This window comes from Ranitomeya variabilis, chromosome 4 (genome assembly GCF_051348905.1).
Source record: "Ranitomeya variabilis isolate aRanVar5 chromosome 4, aRanVar5.hap1, whole genome shotgun sequence".
Classification (NCBI taxonomy): Eukaryota; Metazoa; Chordata; class Amphibia; order Anura; family Dendrobatidae; genus Ranitomeya; species Ranitomeya variabilis.
The window spans coordinates 417,990,252-418,016,786 of NC_135235.1; the positions used below are offsets into that span (position 1 = coordinate 417,990,252).

General features: G+C 46.5%; 1 protein-coding gene across 2 annotated transcripts in view; it reads right to left on the bottom strand.

The window, feature by feature from the left end:
- Window positions 1-26,535, bottom strand: part of TMC6 (transmembrane channel like 6) — a 165,526-nt gene that overhangs the window by 92,658 nt on the left and 46,333 nt on the right. Inside the window, exons 2-3 of one of the 2 annotated variants that reach the window (XM_077251349.1) lie at window positions 10,368-10,448; window positions 7,383-7,483 (exon numbers count right to left, since the gene is read on the bottom strand). In XM_077251349.1, coding sequence (XP_077107464.1) covers window positions 7,383-7,483; window positions 10,368-10,405 — 139 coding nt within the window. In that variant the 5' untranslated portion in view covers window positions 10,406-10,448. Of the gene's footprint in view, window positions 1-7,382; window positions 7,484-10,367; window positions 10,548-26,535 lie in introns of those variants that run through there. The other variant, XM_077251348.1, reaches the window with a different exon arrangement.

Sequence of the window (26,535 nt, forward strand, 5' to 3'; positions counted from 1 at the left end):
AGATCTTTGGTGCCAACCACACACGTGACGTTTGGAGACTGGATGGCACTGCATACGACCCCAAGAATACCATCCCTACAGTCAAGCATGGTGGTGGCAGCATCATGCTGTGGGGCTGTTTCTCAGCCAAGGGGCCTGGCCATCTGGTTCGCATCCATGGGAAGATGGATAGCACGGCCTACCTGGAGATTTTGGCCAAGAACCTCCGCTCCTCCATCAAGGATCTTAAGATGGGTCGTCATTTCATCTTCCAACAAGAAAACGACCCAAAGCACACAGCCAAGAAAACCAAGGCCTGGTTCAAGAGGCAAAAAATCAAGGTGTTGCAGTGGCCTAGTCAGTCTCCTGACCTTAACCCAATTGAAAACTTGTGGAAGGAGCTCAAGATTAAAGTCCACATGAGACACCCAAAGAACCTAGATAACTTGGAGAAGATCTGCATGGAGGAGTGGGCCAAGATAACTCCAGAGACCTGTGCCGGCCTGATCAGGTCTTATAAAAGACGATTATTAGCTGTAATTGCAAACAAAGGGGGTTGAATAATAATTGACCCACACTTTTATGTTTAAAATTTATAAAAATTTAACTGAGCAACAAAACTTTTTGGTTTGTAAGATTTATGCATCTGTTAATAAATCCTGCTCTTGTTTGAAGTTTGAAGGCTCTAACTTATTTGCATCTTATTAAACCTGCTAAATCTGCAGGGGGTTGAATACTACTTGTAGGCACTGTATATGTATATAATATATATATGTGTATGTGTGTATGTATGTATGTATGTATGTATATACCGTATTTTCCGGCGTATAAGACGACTTTTTAACCCCTGATAATCTTCTTAAAAGTCGGGGGTCGTCTTATACGCCGGGTATCGCCTTGCCGGGTGTATATGGTGGGTGGGGGGGGAGTGGGCCTGATGACGACGAGGGGGCGTCTCACAGGAAAGTGAGTATCCCCCATTACCTCATTGTATCGCTGCAGCGTGGGGTCTCTGCTGGGAGCGGCGGCGGCTGTGCTGTGGGGCAGCGGCTCCTCTTCTTCAGTGTGGGGCCTCTGTGCTGCTGGGCGGCGGCGGCGGCTTATCTTCAGGCAGTCGGGGCTCCTCCGGTATCTCCTTAAAGCCCGGAGGCCCTGCCGGCAACTCCATCGGTGCAATGCAGTGGCCTCCGGGAACATGGCCGCTGCTCAGATTCAGATCTGAATCTGAGCATGCGCCGCCCCCAGCGGCCATTTTCCCGGAGGTCACCGCATAGCAGCAATGGAGCTGTCTCCGGGAAAATGGCCGCTGCTCAGATTTAAATCTCGTCTCCCGAGATCTCGGGACGAGATCTGAATCTGAGCAGCGGCCATGTTCCCGGAGGCCACTGCATTGCACCGATGGAGTTGCCGGCAGGGCCTCCGGGCTTTAAGGAGATACCGGAGGAGCCCCGACTGCCTGAAGATAAGCCGCCGCCGCCGCCCAGCAGCACAGAGGCCCCACACTGAAGAAGAGGAGCCGCTGCCCCACAGCACAGCCGCTGCCGCTCCCAGCAGAGACCCCACGCTGCAGCGATACAATGAGGTAATGGGGAATACTCACTTTCCTGTGAGACGCCCCCTCGTCGTCATCAGGCCCACTCCCCCCCCCAAAAGGCACAAAAGTCACCGGCCCTATAAGACGACACGGTTTATAAGAAGACTCCCGACTTTTAAGAAGATTTTACATTTTAACTGGAAAAGTTGGGGGGTCGTCTTATACGCCGGAAAATACGGTATATATTTATTTATTTTTTTTAATAAATAATAATGGAAAAAAAGTTAATTTTGTACACTGTATTGTATTTTAGGTTTGTTGTAGGGTGAATGTGGTGGTGTAAGGGGGTGGCTGTAAGGTAAGGCAGTGGGATCAGTAGGGTTTTGTTGTGTTTGCGGTGTTGTATAAATCAGTTCAGTGTAATATGTTTATAGTGTATATATTGTATATAATATTATATATAGGACGGTGTGAATGTAGTTGGGGTTGTATATAGTAGTATGAATGAAGCTGGGCCGGGGGTCTTACATGATTTTATACTATTTATTAATTTATAATTTTACGGGGGTATTCATGTAAGTTATGAGTATTTTGTTTGTTGTCTTTTAGTTTTGCTTTCTTTATTTTACTGGAATTTTTCTTTCTTGTCCCTGATTTGTAGGTCATGAACTTTCTCCATTTTGGTTCCATTTCTGGTTTATTTCTTTGTGATTTTTGTCATCTGATTGGAGCTCTGTTCTTATGTTTTGTTCTATTGTGTTTTATTTGTAATGTATCATAGTTAATGTCACCTGAAGTATTTTTTATTTAATAAAGACCTACAGCGTTCCAGAGTTATGACCTCAAAAAGTGACAGTGGTCAGAATTGAAAAAAATTGGCCTGGTCAGGAAGGTGAAAACAATTTTCGGGGTGAAGGGGTTTAAGTCAAAGACCTCTTAAAGCCATATCAAAGTTCTGGTTCAAAAAAGTTATCACTTATCCACAGAATAGGTAGTAACTTGACCAGAGGGTGTTACATCACTGGGAACTGTATCGATCTGCAGGATAAGTTACTTTTACACCAATTACAAAATGGAATTGCAAGTAAAACCATTGAAGGATTTCCATCAGTGTTTGGTCAGTTTTTACCACCAGTGTTTCTTCAGTTGTTTTCTCATATTAAAAAATGAAAAAAAATAAAAAAAATTATCTTTTCTATTGCAACATTAAAAATGGACAGCACACAAATGGCAATGTGTTGCGGTCAGTGATTTCACAAACCCATAGACTGTATTTGTAATTTTGTTCTGTGACTTGAAGTCAAACATGTCTCTGTAATTTTTCTGTGGACAGCTCCATAGATTATCCTAGGTATATGTTCTCTCCATGAAAAACACCAATTGCATACGTACATAAAAAACTGACATCAGAATGAGGCCTTAGGCAGAGAACCTCCTGGAATATATTATGCATCATTTGATAAAAACATTTACGTCTCCTTTCAGGAAACATCGATCTATAAAGCGATACATATTTTATGCTTATGGGAACCCACTTTACATCACCAGCTTCTGCGGACTGGCAGTGATCTCTCAGTGTATGAGATAATTAGAGGCCAGTCTACCATAGGGGTTCTTTGTCTGACTGTTCTGTGTGTTCTACTAGAGTATACATACACAATAGGGTGCATCTATACAGACTGATACAAAGACAAACAAGAAAAAAAAACGAGGTGATAAAGGCACAGGTAAAAATATACTACACAAACTACCAGATAAATGCAAAATAAATAAGCTTCATTCAAAACAGACCTAAAAATAAAAGCTGCACATTAGTTTCAATGATACTCAAGGGATTGCACCTGCAACACCCCAGGTAACCGGTTGTTGCAGTGATGTTGCCTTCTTTTCGGGGAGGGTGATATCATGCTTGGAGGCAATGGAATTCCCTTTATCAGGTAAGGCACTCACATGCAACATATTCCAAATCCAGACCAGGAGGGGGAGCTCAGGACCCAGATAAAGGGGAGCTTCCCTCAAATATGATACATGTCCTGGTCTGAAGGAGGAGTTAAGCAGTCTAGGAGAGACAGAGAAGGAGAAGGAAGCCTGAGAGCGCAGACAGAGAGGCCCAGCAGCCACGTGGGAGCTGAAGCCTCTGAAAGGAGAAAGACCCGAAGGGTTGTATGTGGTGGAGCTTCAGAGGAAAGGAGCAGAGGAGAGGAACAGGGCTCAGAGGGGAACTGTGACCGGGCACCCTCAGAGCCGAAGCGCAGTATCGGGAGCCTGACGCTATAGTGGAACTGTAGGACACTTGGCAAAACCGGAGGGCTCAGAACTTTAAGTGATCGACCCGCACCACACCGGAGATGCAGCACCTGAGGATCCCGGGGCATGATAGAGTCCCTGTAAAATGGCTCAAGCTGCTCGTCATGCAGGAACCTGTCCCAGGACATGGGAAAAGAGGACTTTGCCAGTAAGCTTCAGGCAGCAGGGACCTCACATAGAACAGCGCTAGTTGGAAAGGCTTACGGACCTCTACTGGAAAAGGGATTCTCCCATTGCCTCTGAGCCGGCCGGGCCACATCACCATCCGTGCCTGGTACCCTGGACTGTGGCCTGCCAACTACACTAAACCAGGTAAAGACTTTACAACTTGTGTCCTTTACTCATTGCCCGGCATTCACCATCATCGCCATACACTATAGGACCCCTGGGGACCCCGCTTCACCTGTGGGAAGTGTTACATCTTTGCTGCAACAACATCCCCGAGGACCCCTTTAAAACAGTGTTGGTCCCACTATTGACAGAACACCACAGGTGGCGTCACGACAGACTTATTCACAATTCCCCTTTAACCCCTTTCTGACCTCGGACGGGATAGTACGTCCGAGGTCAGAAGCCCCTCTTTGATGCGGGCTCCGGCGGTGAGCCCGCATCAAAGCCGGGACATGTCAGCTGTTTTGAACAGCTGACATATGCCCGCAATAGGCGCGGGCAGAATCACAATCTGCCCACGCCTATTAACTAGTTAAATGCCGCTGTCAAACGCAGACAGCGGCATTTAACTACCGCATCCGGCCGGGCGGCCGGAAATGACTGCATCGCCGACCCCCGTCACATGATCGGAGGTCGTCGATGCTTCAGTATTGTAACCATAGAGGTCCTTGAGACCTCTATGGTTACAGATCCCCAGCAGCTGTGAGCGCCACCCTGTGGTCGGCGCTCACAGCACACCTGATTTTCTGCTACATAGCAGCGAACATCAGATCGCTGCTATGTAGCAGAGCCGATCGTACTGTGCCTGCTTCTAGCCTCCCATGGAGGCTATTGAAGCATGGCAAAAGTAAAAAAAAAAAAAAGTTACAAAAAATGTGAAACAAATAAAAAAAATATAAAAGTTTAAATCACCCCCCTTTCGCCCCAATCAAAATAAATCAATAAAAAAAAAAATCAAACCTACACATATTTGGTATAACTGCGTTCAGAATCGCCCGATCTATCAATAAAAAAAAGCATTAACCTGATCGCTAAACGGCGTAGCGAGAAAAAAATTCGAAACGCCAGAATTACGTTTTTTTGGTCGCCGTGACATTGCATTAAAATGCAATAACGGGCGATCAAAAGAACGTATCTGCACCAAAAAGCTATCACTAAAAACGTCAGCTCGGCACGCAAAAAATAAGCCCTCAACCGACCCCAGATCACGAAAAATGGAGACGCTACGAGTATCGGAAAATGGCGCAATTTTTTGTTTTTTTTAGCAAACTTTGGAATTTGTTTTCACCACTTAGGTAAAAAATAACCTAGTCATGTTAGGTGTCTATGAACTCGTACTGACCTGGAGAATCATAATGGCAGGTCAGTTTTAGCATTTAGTGAACCTAGCAAAAAAGCCAACCAAAAAACAAGTGTGGGACTGCACTTTTTTGCAATTTCACTGCACTTGGAATTTTTTTCCCGTTTTCTAGTACACGACATGCTAAAACCAATGATGTCGTTCAAAAGTACAACTCATCCCGCAAAAAATAAGCCCTCACATTGCCAAATTGACGGAAAAATAAAAAAGTTATGGCTCTGGGAAGGAGGGGAGTGAAAAACGAACACGGAAAAACGAAAAATCCCAAGGTCATGAAGGGGTTAAAGACTGTTCCCCACTTTAATTGGACGCCCAGGGCCACGTGACATCCCCTTTAAGACCGGACCCGGTGCCGAGTACCCCACTGCCCTGGCAGGGAACTCCACACCACCATAAGTATCCTGCCCCAGACACACATGAAATATTAAGAAGCCAGGGCCCCCTAACCCCTAATGATGCAAACCTAATAATATGGCACGAAAGAGTATACTCAAGGCAAAGTAATAACAGAAAATGAGTTAAAAATGAAACAAATATATTAAAAGCAGACCAAAGGGTCTCCAGGCATGGAGAGGACGGGGCACTTCACCCCACACATTAAGTCAGCATTAGTGGCTTCCTCTGGAATGAAAGACTGACAATGGTAAATGTATTCACATATTTACAGGAGGAATTAAGGAGGAACATATGTGGAGTTGTAAGAAGAAATGCCCCAGAATCATTTCATGGGGAATACTATGACTTACCAAATTAGCGCTGTCAGCCAAGAAGTACTCTTAGATGTGCCAAACTATCCCCCAGTGTGAACTCCTATTTAAAGAATCTCTGTCCTCCAAACTAGCAGCTAGAGAGAGATGCCGTTTGCAACCTACTATATGCTTCATTCAGTTATCAGTATATCTCAGATACAACATTGGAGCCAGACGCTCCTGAATCATTAGGGGTTGTGCACTACTTGGGACAACTGCGTCTCAATCCGTATGTGTCCCCCTTATAATAACACATAGGGCAATTCCACATGACCATCGATTCTCTCATCTGAGATAATCGGGTCCATTATGTAAATGATACTCTGATCAGAGTCAAAATAGTGTGATCTGATTCTCACGGATGAGGATATGCTGGAGGAAAGAAAAAAATTCTCCATCTTTTCCATTTTTGTGAGTGGGCGGAAATCGGTCTGCACTCACATGTCATTCAAGTACAGTCTGATGCTTCTCATGCGTTTATTGGCTTGCACGGTCGAGCGCGATCCGAGTATCAGATTAAACTCCGGCATGCAGCGATTTCTACCTTGGACAGAGAGAAAAAAAAATCTGACACATGCACGGCCCATAGACTAACAATGGTCAGAGTCCGATCCAATGTTTTGTCGGATTGCACTCATAACACAAATACGCTTGGTGCACCTGTACACATCTGCGGAGCCAGTGTTGTTCCAGCAACACCGATCAGATACACGCCAGTGGATTGGCGTTGTTCAATAACCTGTTTAGACAGACTGACAAGAATTTGCACGTAACATTCATTAATAAATTATTCTGTGTGTGTTATCGGTAGTACATCTGTTTATCAGCAGCAGATCATCCTGTTTCTTTTTTTAAGTGACCTAAACATCCTATAACTTGAAAGTTGAGTATTTTGCTCTTTCGTCGAGTGACTGCTGCCATGTTTAAACAAGCAATAGGTGGGACTGAGCATTCCTAGGAACGTTCATTCCCCTATTATTCGTCCATCTAAATTAGCCGAGGGGCATGTACACATGGCAGGATTTCCTGAAGCATCTTCCTGGTCATTTTTGCTACGTTTTTTCTTATATATAAAAGAGTGAGTGTCTGGAGCCGCCTTAAGAATGGGCAGAATCAGCCTCAAAAAGATGTAGTACAAACTCTTTGTGTGTGGAAGGTTTTTTCTTGCAAAATGGACAATAGAACTTAGACTTAGATTTGTAGGACCACTAATCACCATCGCTGATCCCCATGAGGCCCCATGTCTGTGCGTCTATTGAAAGGCTTTTGATTGTAGGAATACCTCTATTGTGGACACGCTGCTGAAGTTCGAGAAGGGCTTCATTCTCCACATCTTCAATGACACTGCTGAAGGAATCATGAACTTCCCGCTCATCACAAGGACTGCAAAGGACACAAATCAGTGGTGCATTAGTGCACTATAAACATGTCACACAGTATAAATAGGTCACAAAGTCATTTTCGTTGTGGTGTATCCCAACACGCAGCTATCTATGGTCATACAGGAGATGTGCCTGACACTGGCACGATGAGGCTCAGTGCGCCCACGTCGTGCCCCAGTGCGCCCACGTCGTGCCCCATAGTGCGCTTCTTGTCACTCTTTCATAATTCTACATACCATCTAAACACATCCTTTTCTAGCATAAAAGAGAAAATGTTGGGGCGGCCAGGAGACATCCCAGAAAAAGGAATTCTGTGTACCTGTTTTAGATTACTCCACTTTCATGAGTCTAAACCAGAGCAATGTGTGAAGGGGGCTGGCTGACTGTGGTGTGCGAGTTTTCTTTTCCATGCAGAACTGAAACGTGACTGTTGTAGGACAAGTCTCAACTATTTTTAAGCAATTCTATTCAGCTCTTAGAATCTATTCGCTTTATGGAAGTAGTTTGAAATGTCCCAATTTTTGTGTTCTTCATGGCACCGGACTAGAGCAATGTGTCAAGGGGCCTGGCTGACAGCATATTCCAATTGCTAAGTGGCCTCGCTTCCCTGTCCATACAGTAGACACGATGGAAAAGGAACGGCTTAGCAATCGAATAAGCAGTCAGCCAGCCCCCTTCATGTTTGACAGTCACCGTGGGCTATGTCAAGCACAGGATTTACTGAGATCTGGGAAATAGGCTTTGGGAAGCCTGGGGTACCATGGCTGCTACAACTATATTAGCAAGTTATAGAACCCGCTGCAATTAATTTCAGATTTTTTCATTCCCATTTCTACATTTCATGGCTGAGACAGGAATACTGTGTCTCCATCTAAATTCCCAGCACCAGCTATGGGGTCACTGAAACAGCTCGGCACAGTTGTGCTACGCCGTCTATGTAACACAAAATGAATGGGAGTTACGGAAGCAGCGGAGGTCACTTAGCAATGTTGTTTCCATAACTCCCATTCACTTCAATGGGAGAAAAGCAAACCCCATAACTCAGCTGAGCTTGGCTATTTTATTTAAAGCGATGATTACACATCAGAGTATTAAATCTATTCCAGCTGTGGGATTTGCGCCATAGTTTACACCATTCTTTCCATAATTTACAGTATTTCTCGGAGGGAAGATTTCCTTCGCCCTCATCTGCTAAACCCCACACACTTTTGCACTTCTATCTTCCCTTTTGAAATCTGCAAAAACTCAAACTATTGTGCAAATGTGGTGTGCACCTCCATATGCAGGTTCTGTTTGTTTGTTTGTTTATTTATTTGAAATACTGCCACATAAGAATATGACAAGTCTTTTTAGATGGTGGTGTTTTCGCCAGGTGTTCCAGCAAGATCTGAGTAATCTGAATAATCCTTCTGCGTAATGCAGATGGAAGATAAAATAAATACAAAAATAAAAATGTGAACACTTTTTTTTGTTAAAGAGCCAGTGCTCAGTAATGATACATGGAGACCGTAGTGGTGCAATGCTACCATACCTTGTAGAAACTACGCAGACATCATCACATTAGGGAGTCACTGTCACACCGCGGACCCACCCCGGCAGTCACTGTCACACTGCGGACCCACCCCGACAGTCGCTGTCACACACGGACCCACCCCGGCAGTCGCTGTTACACGCGGACCCACCCCGGCAGTCGCTGTCACACGCGGACCCACCTCGGCAGTGACTGTCACCCACGGACCACTCCGGCAGTCACTCTCACACGCGGACCCACCCCGGCAGTCGCTGTCACACGCGGACCCACCTCGGCAGTGACTGTCACCCACGGACCACTCCGTCAGTCACTCTCACACTGCGGACCCACCCCGGCAGTCACTGTCACACGCGGACCCACCCCGGCAGTCACTGTCACACTGCGGACCCACCCCGGCAGTCACTGTCACACTGCGGACCCACCCCGGCAGTCACACTGCGGACCCACCCCGGCAGTCACTGTCACACGCGGACCCACCCCTGCAGTCACTGTCACACCGCGGACCAACCCCGGCAGTCACTGTCACACGCGGACCCACATCGGCAGTCACTGTCACACGCAGACCCACCCCGGCAGTCACTGTCACACTGCGGACCCACCCCGGCAGTCACTGTCACACTGCGGACCCACCCCTGCAGTCACTGTCACACTGCGGACCCACCCCGGCAGTCACTGTCACACGCGGACCCACATCGGCAGTCACTGTCACACGCAGACCCACCCTGGCAGTCACTGTCACACCGCGGACCAACCCCGGCAGTCACTGTCACACTGCGGACCCACCCCGGCAGTCACTGTCACACGCGGACCCACCCCTGCAGTCACTGTCACACCGCGGACCAACCCCGGCAGTCACTGTCACACGCGGACCCACATCGGCAGTCACTGTCACACGCGGACCCACCCCGGCAGTCGCTGTCACACGTGGACCCACCCCGGCAGTCACTCTCACACTGCGGACCCACCCCGGCAGTCACTGTCACACTGCGGACCCACCCCGGCAGTCACTGTCACACTGCGGACCCACCCCGGCAGTCACTGTCACACTGCGGACCCACCCCGGCAGTCACTGTCACACTGCGGACCCACCCCGGCAGTCACTGTCACACTGCGGACCCACCCCGGCAGTCACTGTCACACTGCGGACCCACCCCTGCAGTCACTGTCACACTGCGGACCCACCCCGGCAGTCACTGTCACACGCAGACCCACCCTGGCAGTCACTGTCACACACGGACCCACCCTGGCAGTCACTGTCACACACGGACCCACCCTGGCAGTCACTGTCACACGCGGACCCACCCCAGCATTTACAGTCACTGTCACACGCGGACCCACCCTGGCAGTCACTCACCTGTAGTCCTCAGGAATGCTCAGAAATGTGACAGACATAATGAGCCCCAGTCACAGGAATCCTCAGTAGAGCTGTCTGCACCTATGAGAAGGAGGCACAGAACATGGCTGAGCAAGTCAGGACACAGGAAAAGTTATAGAGACAATGCCACATGGCTGCAGCTGCTGCCCCTGCTCTCCTGTACACAATACTACCAGATTCACACCCAGCCTTGTTACTATTTAGTTTGATCCACCCCCTCCAGGCATTGTTTCCAAGCCCTACCAACCCAAGTACGGGGGGAGATAGGAACCCCAGGGCGATGCGTTAATACGTAAACCCCGCCCCCAACCTGCCGGGACGTATATGTACAGGGTGTAGCCAGAGCAGAGTACACTGACTGCTGACACGGTGTGTGCAGCAGGTGCTGGGTAGTGACACTCACACACGGTGCAGACAGTGCGGTGGATGGGAGGGGTTACATCACTGAATGAGGGGCTGTCAAGGCTGGGAACACAGGAACCCTTTTATAGTGCAGTCATTTTTTTTAAACAATTCATGACATGGCCAATTTGTTTTTGTGGCTTCCTTTGTTTTTTTTCCGGACATATTCCTTTGAGGGCTTGTTGTTTAGCAGGACGAGTTGCAGTTTTGAATGACATCACTCATTTTACCATATACTGTCTTGAAAAATGGGAAAAGTTCTTATGAAGTCCTGCCTGTGTCTTGTTTTCAAGGGAGTACAACATGGTGGTGAGCACGTCAGGTTTTTCACACGGACCGTGTGTCCACGTGAAAAACCCACAGACGTCAGGTGTTTTTGCGCAGCGCAGACAAAATGCATGCTGCACACGTGCACACTGATGACACATGGCATCCGATTGCCATCAGCATGACACGTACCGGCACCTGGGAAGAAGTGGTACAGTTTGCGCTTTTCCTGTCGCCAGCTGGCTGCTGAAGGCTGCTGTCATAATTGTCTCCTGCTCCAGCTGAGATCAGCGCGACCAGGAGACAATGATGGGAGTTGTTATCAGTGTGACAAGTACCGGCACCAGGGAAGCAGTATCGTTCACGCTGTTCTATCGTTCATGCTGTTCCCTGGTGCCGACCGGCTCCTGATCGGTGACCTCAAGGAGATCCCCACGAGCACAGTGAGAATTTGGTCGCGGTGATCTCATTGAGGTCACCGTAGTTCATCGTGCTGCTCACAGTGAAGTGTGGGACCCCAGCTACAATGACCAGCAATGAACTCTATGAAGTCATCGCTCATCTCTGTACCTGCAGCACCTCATTGTATCCTGCTCTTCAGCCTGGTCAGTTGCATCTTGGCACCATCCAGGTATTAAAGGGAACCTGTCACCTGAATTTGGCGGGACCAGTTTTGGGTCATATGGGCGGGGTTTTCGGGTGTTTGATTCACCCTTTCCTTACCCGCTGGCTGCATGCTGGAAGCAATATTGGATTGAAGTTCATTTTCTGTCCTCCGGAGTACACGCCAGCGCAAGGCAATATTGCCTTGCGCAGGCGTGTACTCCGGAGGACAGAGAATGAACTTGAATCCAATATTGCGGCCAGCATGCAGCCAGCGGGTAAGGAAAGGGTGAATCAAACACCCGAAAACCCCGCCCATATGACCCAAACCTGGTCCCGCCAAATTCAGGTGACAGGTTCCCTTTAAAGCAGTTATCACTGAGATGGATTACGGCATGGGACACTATGTCGAACAGGTGAGGGAAATGCTGGTTTATTAATTTTCTTTTTTTAGATTAGACAAGGGTTTCCATTAATGGGTGTAGTATGAATATAACTGTGTTTTTTATTTTTAAATAAATGTGTTAAACAGGATGTTTTGTATTATTTCAAATTAAGGACTTGCTCTGTGTTTATTAACAACTAGACGGTAGCCCGATTCTAACGCATCGGGTCTTCTAGAATATGTATGTAGTTTATTTATGAAGATTTTAGAATAATACATTGAATACACAGGATTCGACCAACCACGACCAACTAGCAAAGCGTGGTTCAAATCCCGTGACAATTCGCGGCCGGACTTCGCCTGTCGCTGATTGTTTGCGGCCGGCCACATAGTATATAGCACAGCCACGTAGTATATAACAGCCCACGTAGTAAATAGCACAGCCACGTAGTACATAGCACAGCCATGTAGTATATTGCACAGCCACGTAATATATAGCACAGCCACATAGTATATAGCACATTTCACGGAGTATATAGCACAGCCCACGGAGTATATAGCACAGCCACGTAGTATATAACACAGCCCACGGAGTATATAGCTCAGCCCACGGAGTGTATAACAGCCCACATAGCATATAACAGAACACGTAGTATATAACAGCCCACGCACGCAGTATATAACAGCCCACGTAGTGTATAACACAGCCCACTGTGCAGTTGGTTCTGGCTTCCATGGGTTAGAGATGCCTATTTTTGATACATATGCACTTTTGGCACTTTATCTTTAGCTCCATAGGAATATGGTAATTTTGCCACACGCTATACTTTATAGTGATCTGGCTCCTTTGATAGGTGTTACATTTCTCGCCCATTTACATTAGGTTCTTATTAGGCCACTCTCTTCTTTACATGCATGTGATGTCATGTTACCCAGTTTAACATATTTTCTACTGGGTACATAGTTTATACATTTTTGAGTGCCTTTATTATATGGATTGCCTACCTCTGCCAGTTTGCATCATTGTTCATTAGATCTGTCCAGTACTTTCTTGATTTTATTATGTGCACTGGTTTGTCTTGTTTGCATTTAAAATACTAATAAAGTTATATACATTTTCTATAGATATTTGCTTGACATTAGTGATTATTTATTTTATTTCTACATAGCTACATTTAGGGATCTAAAGCTCTTGTTTCTTTGTTCTGATGTATATTTCACAGCCCACGTAGTGTATAACACAGCCCACATAGTATATAACACAGCCCACGTAGTATATAACAGCCCACGTAGTGTATAACACAGCCCATGTAGTATATAGCACAGCCCACATAGTATATAACAGCCCATGTAGTGTATAACACAGCCACGTAGAATATAGCACAGCCCATGTAGTATATAGCACAGCCACGTAGTATATTGCACAGTCCACGTAGTATATTGCACAGCCCACGTAGTATATTGCACAGCCCACGTAGTATATTGCACAGCCCACATAGTATATTGAACAGCCCACGTAGTATATTGCACAGCCCACGTAGTATATTGCACAGCCCATGTAGTACTGTATATAGCACAGCCCACGTAGTATATTGCACAGCCCACGTAGTATCTTGCACAGCCCACGTAGTATCTTGCACAGCCCACGTAGTATATAGCAATGTGGGCATCATATCCCTGTTAAAAAAAAAAAGAAATAAAATAAAAAATAGTGATATACTCACCTTCCGTTGGCCCCCGGATCCAAGCGAGGTCTTTACCAATGCTCCTCGCGTGCTCCGGTCCCAAGAGTGCATTGCGGTCTCGCGAGATGATGACGTAGCGAGATCGCAATGCATGGAGCGGTCACCGGAGCGTCGTGAGGAGCGGGAAAAGCCTGTTCTGGATCCGAGAGGCCGACGGACGGTGAGTATATAACTATTTTTTATTTTTTAAATTATTTTTAACATTAGATCTTTTTACTATTGATGCTGCATAGGTAGCATCAGTAGTAAAAAGTTGGTCACACAGGGTTAATAGCAGCGTTAACGGAGTGCGTTACACTGCAGCATAACGCGGTCCGTTAACGCTGCCATTAACCCTGTGTGAGCGCTGACTGAGGGGAGTAAGGAGTGGCCTTTTTTCTGCCGGACTGTGTCCGTCGCTGATTGGTCGTGGCTAGGGTTGAGCGAAACGGGTCGTTCATTTTCATAAGTCGCCGACTTTTGGCAAAGTCGGCGTCTCATGAAACCCGACCCGATCCCTGTGTGGGGTCGGCCATGCGGTACGCGATCTTGGCGCCAAAGTCGCGTTTCGTATGACGCGATTAGCGCCATTTTTTCAGCCAATGAATGAGCGTGGGCAGAGTGATGACATAGGTGTTAGGGGAGTGAACGGCTATCGTCATGTTAACGCTTGTGCGCAGTAGCGATTTGGAATGTGCAATACGAAATTTTCTGAGAGAGAGAGAGAGAGAGAATGAATTCTTCACTGGGTTTCGTGTTTCGGCCGAAACCCGACTTTTCACTGTGGTCAGCCGATTTCACTCGACTCGACTTTTAAGACAGTCGGGTTTCACAAAACCCGACTCGACCCTAAAAAACTAAAGGTCGCTCAACCCTAGTCGTGGCTGTTTTGCCGCGACCAATCAGCGACTTGGGATTTCCGTGACAGACAGAAGGATAGAGGGAAGTGACCCTTAGACAATTATATAGTAGATATGACTATGGGCTTACTAATTTATAGGCATTTTATAGATGCCTCTCTATTACTATCTCCTGGGCTTGATGTCACCTGACAATACATCAACCCCCTCAACCCTATTACCTCACTTGCCACCGCCACAGGGCAAGTAGGAAAAGAGAGGCTAAGCGCCTGATTTAGAGGAGCTTATGGATACACCATTTCTGGGGAAGCTGAGGGCTGATGTTTGTAGCGGGGAGCTGGGGCATTATCTCTGACAGGTCCCCAGGCTCTTAGTATCAACCCACAGCTTTCTGTTTAGCCTTTTCTGGTTTGAATATATGGGGGGACCCTATATCATTTTTTTTTTCTGAGGCCCCCGTAAATTCACCAGGAAAGTCTAAGCACCTGTTATTAATGGTCTGGAAACCTTATGGGGTATTGTTCCTTGTCCCAGGTTATTAATATCAGCCCCCAGCCTTGGGCTTTCCCTCTGCTGGTTATGAAAAGTGAGCGGAAGGCCATACCGTTTTTATTTATTTTTTATTTTACACAGGAGGTACGCAACTGCTGCTAAGTACTACTCCCATCATTGTCTCCTGGTCGTGCTGAGATCAGAGTTTCCTTCAGTCGCTGGCCAGTGCCAGGGAACAACAGGATCTGTACTGCTTGTTCCCAGGAGCTGGTACATGTCATCAGTGCGCACGTGTGCAGCACGCAGTTTGTCATGCAAAAAAAACATGACAAGTCTGCTGGTTTTTCACACAGTCCATTGTGAAAAACTTGACGTGCACACCACCATTAAATACAATGGGTGTGCGTATGTCCAATGCGGTCCTTAAAAAATGGACCATATTTATAAGTACATACAAAACAGAAGAAGGCCTAAGACAATAATTTAAGTGTGAAGAATGCCTAAGACGATAGTGTTATTTGACACATGACAAAACAGATGACACGTTCCCTTTAAATAAAAAAAAGCTTTATTTACATCATGATATACCAAAAAGGAACGAAAAGTGCTGCAAAAATAACGCATATAAACATGCACTCAAAAACCCAAGTAACCTAACCTACCTAATAGATGAAGAAAAGCTGCACAAAATCCGCATTATTTAAACTCACCAAATACTTGTGGGAACGAAGGCTTGATGTACAGTATGTGCACATGGTGTCTTTGAGACACTGGCTGACCCACCAAGGTTTTCCTAGGCAAAGCAGCTTTGCTGGTGGCCCTGCCGAAGTTTTAGTGGCTGCTCTGCCACTGTCGACTCTTTTGTCTATTATGTAAACTATGACTTGCAAGTGGCTAGAACAATGTATTTGAGAAAATGACTAAGACTACCTAGTCGAAACGCGTCGGTCCTGTATCCCCTGTGATTCTTATTGGTGTACCCAACATGTTGTTTTATAAGAATACAGAATAAACGAGAAGTTTTATTATTCTTTCTGTGCTGGAGAAATCTTTTCTTTCCATTTCTGCCAGAAGAATGTATACGGTACTTCTTTTAATCGCTTTACAGTTTCCAACACCTGAAGTGGTTGAAACAAGTAACTAAACACAAAACGCGCACAGCAATGTAGTTTTTACTTTTCCTGTTCACTGGGTATACTTTTGCAGCACTTTCAGGCAGTCTCCAGGCGGAACCTGTACATACCCTTACTTTCTTCTAACTAGGAATGTGCTGTGTTAAGACAATATCAGAATAATCAGCGGAACTTCGTGTGCACATACCGTTACTTTCTTCTAACTAACAATATGTTGTGTTAATGCAATATCAGATTCAGCAACTGGGTGTGTGCCTAAAGGAATCACAAGTAGCAAAGAAGACAGAAGTGGTAAAACCTATTTCTGACTTCCCTCTGCTTTCCGGTTGTGTCTGATCTGCTTCTTGCTTGATTACATTTACCTTGTGGTTTATAACAAACTAGATGGTGGCCCGATTCTAATGCATCGGGTATTCTAGAATATGCATGTCCACGTAGTATATTGCACAGTCCACTTAGTATATTGGTCAGACACGTAGTATATTGCCCAGTGACGTAGTATATTGCCCAGCTACGTAGTATATTGCCCAGCCACGTAGTATATTGTCCAGCCACGTAGTATATTGGCCAGCCACGTAGTATATTGCCCAGCCACGTAGTATATTGCCCAGCCACGTAGTATATTGCCCAGTGACGTACTATATTGCCCAGTGACGTAGTATATTGCCCAGTGACGTAGTATACAGCACAGAGCCACGTAGTATATTGCCCAGTGACGTAGTATATTGCCCAGCCATATAGTATATTGCCCAGCCACGTAGTATATTGCCCAGTGACGTAGTATATTGCCCAGCGACGTAGTATATTGCCCAGCCATGTAGTATATTGCCCAGCCACGTAGTATATTGCCCAGTGACGTAGTATATTGCCCAGCTACGTAGTATATTGCCCAGCCACGTAGTATATTGCCCAGCCACGTACTTTATTGCCCAGCCATGTAGTATATTGGCCAGCCATGTAGCATATTGCCTAGCCACGTAGTATATTGCCCAGCCACATAGTATATTGCCCAGCGACGTAGTATATTGCCCAGTGACGTAGTATATTGCCCAGTGACGTAGTATACAGCACAGAGCCACGTAGTATATTGCCCAGTGATGTAGTATATTGCCCAGCCATGTAGTATATTGCCCAGCGGCGTAGTATATTGCCCAGCGACGTAGTATATTGCCCAGCGACGTAGTATATTGCCCAGCCACGTAGTATATTGCCCAGCGACGTAGTATATTGCCCAGCTACGTAGTATATTGCCCAGCCACGTACTTTATTGCCCAGCCACGTAGTATATTGGCCAGCCATGTAGCATATTGCCTAGCCACGTAGTATATTGCCCAGCCACATAGTATATTGCCCAGCGACGTAGTATATTGCCCAGTGACGTAGTATATTGCCCAGTGACGTAGTATACAGCACAGAGCCACGTAGTATATTGCCCAGTGACGTAGTATATTGCCCAGCGACGTAGTATATTGCCCAGCCATGTAGTATATTGCCCAGCGACGTAGTATATTGCCCAGCGACGTAGTATATTGCCCAGCGACGTAGTATATTGCCCAGCCACGTAGTATATTGCCCAGCGACGTAGTATATTGCCCAGCGACGTAGTATATTGCCCAGCGACGTAGTATATTGCCCAGCCATGTAGTATATTGCCCAGCGACGTAGTATATTGCCCAGCGACGTAGTATATTGCCCAGCCACGTAGTATATTGCCCAGTGACGTAGTATATTGCCCAGCGACGTAGTATATTGCCCAGCCACGTAGTATATTGCCCAGTGACGTAGTATATTGCCCAGCGACGTAGTATATTGCCCAGCCACGTAGTATATTGCCCAGTGACGTAGTATATTGCCCAGCGACGTAGTATATTGCCCAGCCATGTAGTATATTGCCCAGCGACGTAGTATATTGCCCAGCGACGTAGTATATTGCCCAGCCACGTAGTATATTGCCCAGTGACGTAGTATATTGCCCAGTGACGTAGTATATTGCCCAGTGACGTAGTATATTGCCCAGTGACGTAGTATACAGCACAGAGCCACGTAGTATATTGCCCAGTGAAGTAGTATATTGACCAGCGACATAGTATATTGCCCAGCGACGTAGTATATTGCCCAGTGACGTAGTATATTGCCCAGTGACGTAGTATACAGCACAGAGCCACGTAGTATATTGCCCAGTGACGTAGTATATTGCCCAGCGACGTAGTATATTGCCCAGCCATGTAGTATATTGCCCAGCGACGTAGTATATTGCCCAGCGACGTAGTATATTGCCCAGCGACGTAGTATATTGCCCAGCCACGTAGTATATTGCCCAGTGACGTAGTATATTGCCCAGCGACGTAGTATATTGCCCAGCCACGTAGTATATTGCCCAGTGACGTAGTATATTGCCCAGCGACGTAGTATATTGCCCAGCCATGTAGTATATTGCCCAGCGACGTAGTATATTGCCCAGCGACGTAGTATATTGCCCAGCCACGTAGTATATTGCCCAGTGACATAGTATATTGCCCAGTGACGTAGTATATTGCCCAGTGACGTAGTATACAGCACAGAGCCACGTAGTATATTGCCCAGTGAAGTAGTATATTGACCAGCGACGTAGTATATTGCCCAGCCATGTAGTGTATTGCCCAGCGACGTAGTATATTGCTCAGCGACATAGTATATTGCCCAGCCACGTAGTATATTGCCCAGCCATGTAGTACATTGCCCAGCCACGTAGTATATTGCCCAGTGACGTAGCATACAGCACAGAGCCACGCAGTATATTGCACAGCGATGTAGTATACAGCACAGAGCCACGTAGTATATTGTCTAGCCACGTATGTCACAGGTTAAAAAATAAAAAATAAACATACTCACCTTCCGATCCGAGGGTCCCTTGTAGTTCTAACATACTCACCATACTTGTAGTTCTGTCGCCTGTGCGAGGTACAGGCGGCAGCTTCCGGTCCCAGCCTGCTCGCGCAGGCGCGCAGGGCCTGTGATGACGTCGCGGTCACATGACCGTGACGTCACGGCAGATCCTTCTGCCAGACCATCCGTGCCAACGGAACGTGGCGGTTGCATCGCGAGGAGTGGGAAAGGCGGCGTAGGTGAGCATATAATCATTTTTTATTTTTTTAATTATTTTTAACATTAGATGTTTTTACTATTGGCGCTACATAGGCTGCGTCAATAGTAAAAAACTTGGTCACACAGGGTTAATAGCAGGGGTAACGGAGTGCGTTACCCGCGGCATAACGCGGTCCGTTACCGCCGGCATTAACCCTGTGTGAGCGGTGAGCAGAGGGGTGTATGCGGGCGCCGAGCAGTGAGTGCGGGGAGTAAGGAGCGGCCATTTTCTTCCGGACTGTGCGCGTCGCTGATTGGTCGCGGCAGCCATGACAGGCAGCTGGCGAGACCAATCAGTGAACGAATAACCGTTACAGACAGAAGGACAGACGGAAGTGACCCTTAGACAATTATATAGTAAATGTTAAGCATAAAATAAAATAAATAAAAAGATGTAGAAATTATTACCCACACAGATTCCACTCTTAATTGCAAAGCAAATAGTGAAAACTTGTAAAATTCCACAGAATAAAGGCTCATACTTATCTGCGAGGAAAATGAACGAGTCCAATCCGATAAAAAATCAGATTGCCCTCTGACCAATATTAATCTATGATTCTCTGCTTATCTGCAATTTTTTTTCTCAGCTCAGATCGGGATGAGAAAAAATTGCAGCATGCTGGTGTATTTGCCAACGCAAGTCAATGGGTGTGATTTAAAAAAAAAACAAATCGCACGGCACTCGGATCATGTGAGTGCCGTGTGATTTTTACACACCAGTGTCCTTTGAAAAGCTGCAATTTATCTGTCGGGTACAGTAAAATCACAGTGTGATCCGACAGAATAGAATAGATAGAATACATATGTATACATAGAATAGATACATATAAAGATGTCAGTGACATATATAATTAGTACAATGCTTGGGTAGCTTATTGTACATGTTTTTTTACTTGCTAAATTATTTTCTGAAAAAAAAATGGTGTGGGATCCACTGATATTTCATTAACCAGCAGAGGGAAAGCTGACAGCTGGGGGCAGATTTTTATAGCCTGGGAAGGGGTCAATGCCCATGGAGCTTCTCAGGCTATTATTGTCAGCTCACAGCTGTATACCTAGCCTTCCCTGGTTATTAAAATGGGTGCCCCCCCCAAAAAAAGAAAAGATATAGGGTCCCTCTATAATTAATAACCAGCAAAGGCTAGGCAGACAGCGACGGGCTGATATTAATAGCCTAGGGAAGGGCCATGGACGTGTGCATGATCAACCAATACGCAATTCACACTGACACATTGACCAATCACTGATGAAATCCTGATAAAAAAAACACTTCTGAAACTTGGACCGTTTTTTGCATACATGAATATAACTGATGTCTGAATGAGGCATAGCCCTTATTCATGGGATATTAAACTTCCTAACTTGGACAACCCCTTTAAGTGAACTACCTATTCCACAGGTCAACAAAAAAAAAATTTTTTTCTGGTGTCCAAAATATTTTAATGAATTTGGGGTATATTTGGGGTGCTGATTCTGAATATGTCATCAGTTTTGCCAGATTGGCTCAAGTTTTTGAGATTTTTGGTATCTTATTTATAGCACTTGTTGGTAAATGCGACGCATCATCTCATTAATTTCTTTGGATTAGTACTTGAACTGAGCAGTTCTCAATATAGTTTTGTGTTAATTAGTGTTCTAAAAGTTTGTTCATAGCTTGATTTTTGCACTAACTTTATGTTGTTGTCTGTTTTCCAGTGAAAAGCATGAACTCATCAAGAAGAAGTTGTCTTAACGATCCAGACTCATTCTGTTACATTTGTGGTGAATACACACTGCCAAAACATAGAAGAAACATAACAGACTTCGTAAAAAAAGTGTATTTTGCCTATTTTGGGGTTATGCTTGGGGACCAAGACAAGTTTTGGGCACCACACATAGTGTGCAAAGCATGTATCGAATTATTACGAAAATGGAGCAAAGGACAAAGAAAAAGCTTCAAATTTGGTGTTCCAATGGTGTGGAGAGAGCCAAAAAATCATCATGATGACTGTTATTTCTGTGCAGTGCAAGTGCAAGGATTCAATAAGCATAAGAAACGAAAATGGGAGTAACATGGAATCTGCAAGAAGGCCTGTCCCTCATCGTGAAGATGTGCCTGTACCTGTGTTTACCATAAATAACAGTCATCATGATGATTTTTTGGCTCTCTCCACACCATTGGAACACCAAATTTGAAGCTTTTTCTTTGTCCTTTGCTCCATTTTCGTAATAATTCGATACATGCTTTGCACACTATGTGTGGTGCCCAAAACTTGTCTTGGTCCCCAAGCATAACCCCAAAATAGGCAAAATACACTTTTATTACGAAGTCTGTTATGTTTCTTCTATGTTTTGGCAGTGTGTATTCACCACAAATGTAACAGAATGAGTCTGGATCGTTAAGACAACTTCTTCTTGATGAGTTCATGCTTTTCACTGGAAAACAGACAACAACATAAAGTTAGTGCAAAAATCAAGCTATGAACAAACTTTTAGAACACTAATTAACACAAAACTATATTGAGAACTGCTCAGTTCAAGTACTAATCCAAAGAAATTAATGAGATGATGCGTCGCATTTACCAACAAGTGCTATAAATAAGATACCAAAAATCTCAAAAACTTGAGCCAATCTGGCAAAACTGATGACATATTCAGAATCAGCACCCCAAAAATACCCTAAATTCGATGAAATATCTTTGGCACCAAAAATGCTGTTGACCAGTGTTATTAATGACCGTGGTTTTTACACATGTGGTAAGGTTTCTATATGTGGGAATGAAGCCTAAATAGAATCTGTCACCATTTTCTATGCTATGAGAATACAAGCCACTGGGTGCTGGGTGGTGATGAAGCATCCCACTCCGGAAGTTGGACACACCAAGAATGTAGTTGCATTCACAGCAAAACTTTTTTTTTCTCACTGCTTCTTGTGGGAAAATAATGTACATTTGCTGCTTAGACACACATTGGCTAATTCATCATTGTAGTTTCTCCAGTTTTCTGGAGTAATTTATTTGTGGCTTTAGTATTTGAGTCAATTTTTAATTTGTCTTTGTAGCGCCCCCACTGCCGCAGGGCCGAGGGGTACCCGGTACCGGGCCTCTGAGTCTCTGCTTCTGGGGTTGTCACGGCGGCTAGGCCCCGGTCCGTGACCCTGCCGTGGGGCGCACAGTGAATGATAGGTGTGGATGTTGGTGGTGCAGTTGTGGGATGCAGGTCGCGGTAAATAACGAGGACACCAGGTTGCAGTCTCTTTACCTCTTTACTGGAGATCTCTGAATCCTCAGTCCAGAATACGGTTCACCAGGCTGCGCAAGTCCGGCCGGTCCAATGGCACTTCCAGAGTTCACTTCACAGGTGGAAATCGGTGCCTTCCTTCTTAGCGCTATGTGTTGTAGTCCTTCCCTGCTGTGCTTACGGAAAGTACCCCACAACCGTTGTGTCTGTTTCTTAAGTTCCCTCACAACTCGATTAAATGATGTTCTTCTAATCGTCCGTCCCTTCCTGATGTTACAGTTAGAACGGCACCCGTTTGTCGGGTAGGCCTGGAGTTCTTCCGGGACCCTAGAGACGCCCCTCTCCCGCAATTGCCTCCCAAGACTTCATAGGTGATATGTGTTAGACAGCCCGCCTTAAACTGACTGTCCTGCCGCTGTTTAGAGTATTGCTTGAAGCTGAATGTTATAATACTCCCTCGGCGTTCCGGCCACCGGTAGTGCGCCTCAGTAGGGTGTTGCTCCGGTCTTACAGCACGACCCCTACTGGAATTCTCCTATCGCTTGATCTCGTTTCTCACTCAGCACAATCTATCTCGCTTCTAGTCCTTTCTTGGGCCCCGCCGCTTCCCGGAGCTGGCGCGGACCCGTTACGTTCTTTCCAATGCCAAGCCTCTGTCAGGATCCCACCCCTGACAGAGACCCTACTGTCTCTTCCTCCACAACACCCTCTGCCACTAGGTGTTGCTTCGTCCAATCCAGTCAGCTTTCTGATCTAACTTCCTGCCTGACCCCCAGTTTACCCACTATGGTGGGGAGTGGCCTAATGAATAGAACCCTTATCTCCCCCTGGAGGCCCGGCTGTGAAATGTATTGGTGTCTGTGATACCTGATCAGATGAACTCCTTCAGTGCCATCGGACGCACCATGGCTCCCCATAGTGGCGGAGCCACAGTACTGCAACGACCAGGACTCTGGGGCGCTGCACTCCCCCCTGGTTAAACACAGTACTCCGGGACTGGGAAGAAAACAACAATACAAGTTAGCAAAAAGACATACAATTTTGTTGAGTGCAATAACAATAAGTATACTTGAACAGGCTTCCCTTTATGGGAGGTAAGGGCACTTGAACGTTACAAACATGGCAAAAATATCATAGCAACATGCTATAATTAACTTTTCTTACCCAACCGGGTATTCTACTAAGTGCAAACATTATTAACCAATAATTTAACTTTGTCTTTAAGGATATACACTCTTAATCCGCTAAAGACCTTCCTATAATCACATTACAAGGTATTTTAACTTTTTCATTCTCCTACTTTGGATCTGCAGGACCGCCTGTCCTATCGGCACCAGACCTACTGCCTCTCCTTTCTGTTACAGGACCGCCCCGTTCAGCCAGGGCCTACTGCCTTTTCAACTACTATACACAGTATAGAACATAACTTTTCTTTCAGTTTGAGAACACCGAGCCGGCTCTACTTGGCTCCTATAAGGACTCACCCACTAACCCTTACGGGTTCACTTTCTGTCCTTAATAACACATTACTAACTTTTGATGGGGAACGCAGGGTTTACCTTCTATCCCCCCCCCTTTTCTTATCAACATTATCAACTATCTTCTTTTCACAATATTAAACTTTCTCATTACTTCCTTTTACTTTTTCTTTCAGAGAACATTATCAGCATTCCTTTACAATTAACTAATGGCATACATATAACTTTTACATGTAAATATTATCATCATTTTCTTCCATTGACATTATTGCTACCGGTCTTAAAGCAATATCACCATTTACGTGCAACAAATGAACATCCCCTTTAAGAGGGGACCAAATCTCGGTGAGGTAGCACATCTTCTCAAGCTACCAGTCCATACTCATCAAAGGTTCCAGTGCGGTATCTTCGCAAAGAGTCCTTGTTTAAGTAAAACCAGTAGGGAGCGCCTTTAATAAGGTGCAAACTATATACAAAAGAGTTCGGATCATGCACAGTTCATGATTCAGCAGTTTTTAAAACTTGTGCAAAACTTTTGGTAACAAAAACAAACAATAGGGATCCCGGGTCAACAAAGGGATCCCTTTAAGAGTTTACCCTGAACGGGTTTAGCAGCCTAACAGAAAACAGTAACTATTTACAGATTCATGGTATCGAGGTTTATTCTTCCAAGTCTGGGGGAAATCCCTGTCCCCCAGCCAACGTGGCACCCGTACTGGTAGTTGGTCTCTCAGATGCCATCAGATCAGCCGGTGCCTGGATTTGAAGGCTAATCCTGCTTGCGAGTTCGGTAGCCGCTACAAGACGTACCGTGGTGATGGGAACGAGGTCCGGCAAATCGGGATCAGTCATGATCGGGACACCAGGGGGCGCTCTCTCAGGCTCACACCGTCAAACGTTCCGGGCACACCATCCTTGTGCACTCCGATGGCGGGTGTAAGTCACCTGATCCCCTCTTTGTAACGGGTCACCATTTCGACTGCAGCAGGGGGTCTTCACATTATAGCTAGTGACAAAGACATCAGTTGGTAGCCCCGGTTCCTGTATGGAACCCCATCCCCTCTTCGGGTGGTAGGCCAGTACAGTTCCCCGCTTTACCACGTCCTTCCTGCCGGGAGCAGACTTCTTACGTGGCGTGTCAGGTGGTTCAGTCTCGTCCCGATCTTTCCAGTGTTGGATCAGACATTGCTTATACTGCTCCCAGGTAAGTACCGCAAGGGTGAGGCCATCCTCCCGGGTCCCATCCGGCCCTGTCCAGGGGGTGTCCCACCGAAGGATCACCCCGTCTAGGCCCACACCTATGGGTTCTCCCATCTTGGTTGGTAGCGGAGGCACTAGCTTCCCCATCGCGTTGGAGGTGAGGATAACCCGCTCCACCAAGAAGGAACGATCATTGCCGGGATGGGGAGCGGTCACAGGAGTGGGATCGATCAAGGGAGCCGGATCGGTCGGGAGAGCAGAATCGGCCAGGGGAGTAGGGATGTCGTCCATACCTGCACCTGATGTGATTCCACCGATGTCGCCCCGGTCCGTTGACAAGGACACTGGAATCGGCTGCGGCCCGGACCACGGCTCCTCCGGAGTCATCTCTTGACGTAACTCCGCCCTCCATGATTCCGTGACTAGGATAGGCAGGCTCGGCTCCTCCACTGGTGTCTCCAAGGAACTCAGGTCCTCCCGCTGCGGTGGACGCGGGTCCTCCTCTGATGGGTGAGGACAAGCCGGGATCACCTCGCCATTGTTCGAGCCCCTGCTGTTCATCGTCGCTGTCCGGCATTCGGCGGCAATGCATGCATCTGACTCTGCCATCTCTCCAAGGTCGAGCTCCTCCTTCACCCCGTTCCCGCCATCGCAAGTCAGGGGGCGGTTCTCTGCTTTGAGGCAGGTCATCGCTTTGCAACAAGAGGCGCAGGGGGCGATCACCGCTTCTGGCGCCACTTTGGTAGTCCCCTCCCATGGCACGCCCTCCTGCTTCTCTGGCGTAGCAATGGCGGCGGTTTTTGGCGGGAACTTTTGGCGGTAAATGGCGCAGCACAGTCTTTGCAATAAAGTACAGTCCAAGCACAACAAATTACAGTTCCAAGGCACACATGACCTGATTCTTCAGGCTTAAGTAGATCCTGTTCGTGACGCCAAGTTGTAGCGCCCCCACTGCCGCAGGGCCGAGGGGTACCCGGTACCGGGCCTCTGAGTCTCTGCTTCTGGGGTTGTCACGGCGGCTAGGCCCCGGTCCGTGACCCTGCCGTGGGGCGCACAGTGAATGATAGGTGTGGATGTTGGTGGTGCAGTTGTGGGATGCAGGTCGCGGTAAATAACGAGGACACCAGGTTGCAGTCTCTTTACCTCTTTACTGGAGATCTCTGAATCCTCAGTCCAGAATACGGTTCACCAGGCTGCGCAAGTCCGGCCGGTCCAATGGCACTTCCAGAGTTCACTTCACAGGTGGAAATCGGTGCCTTCC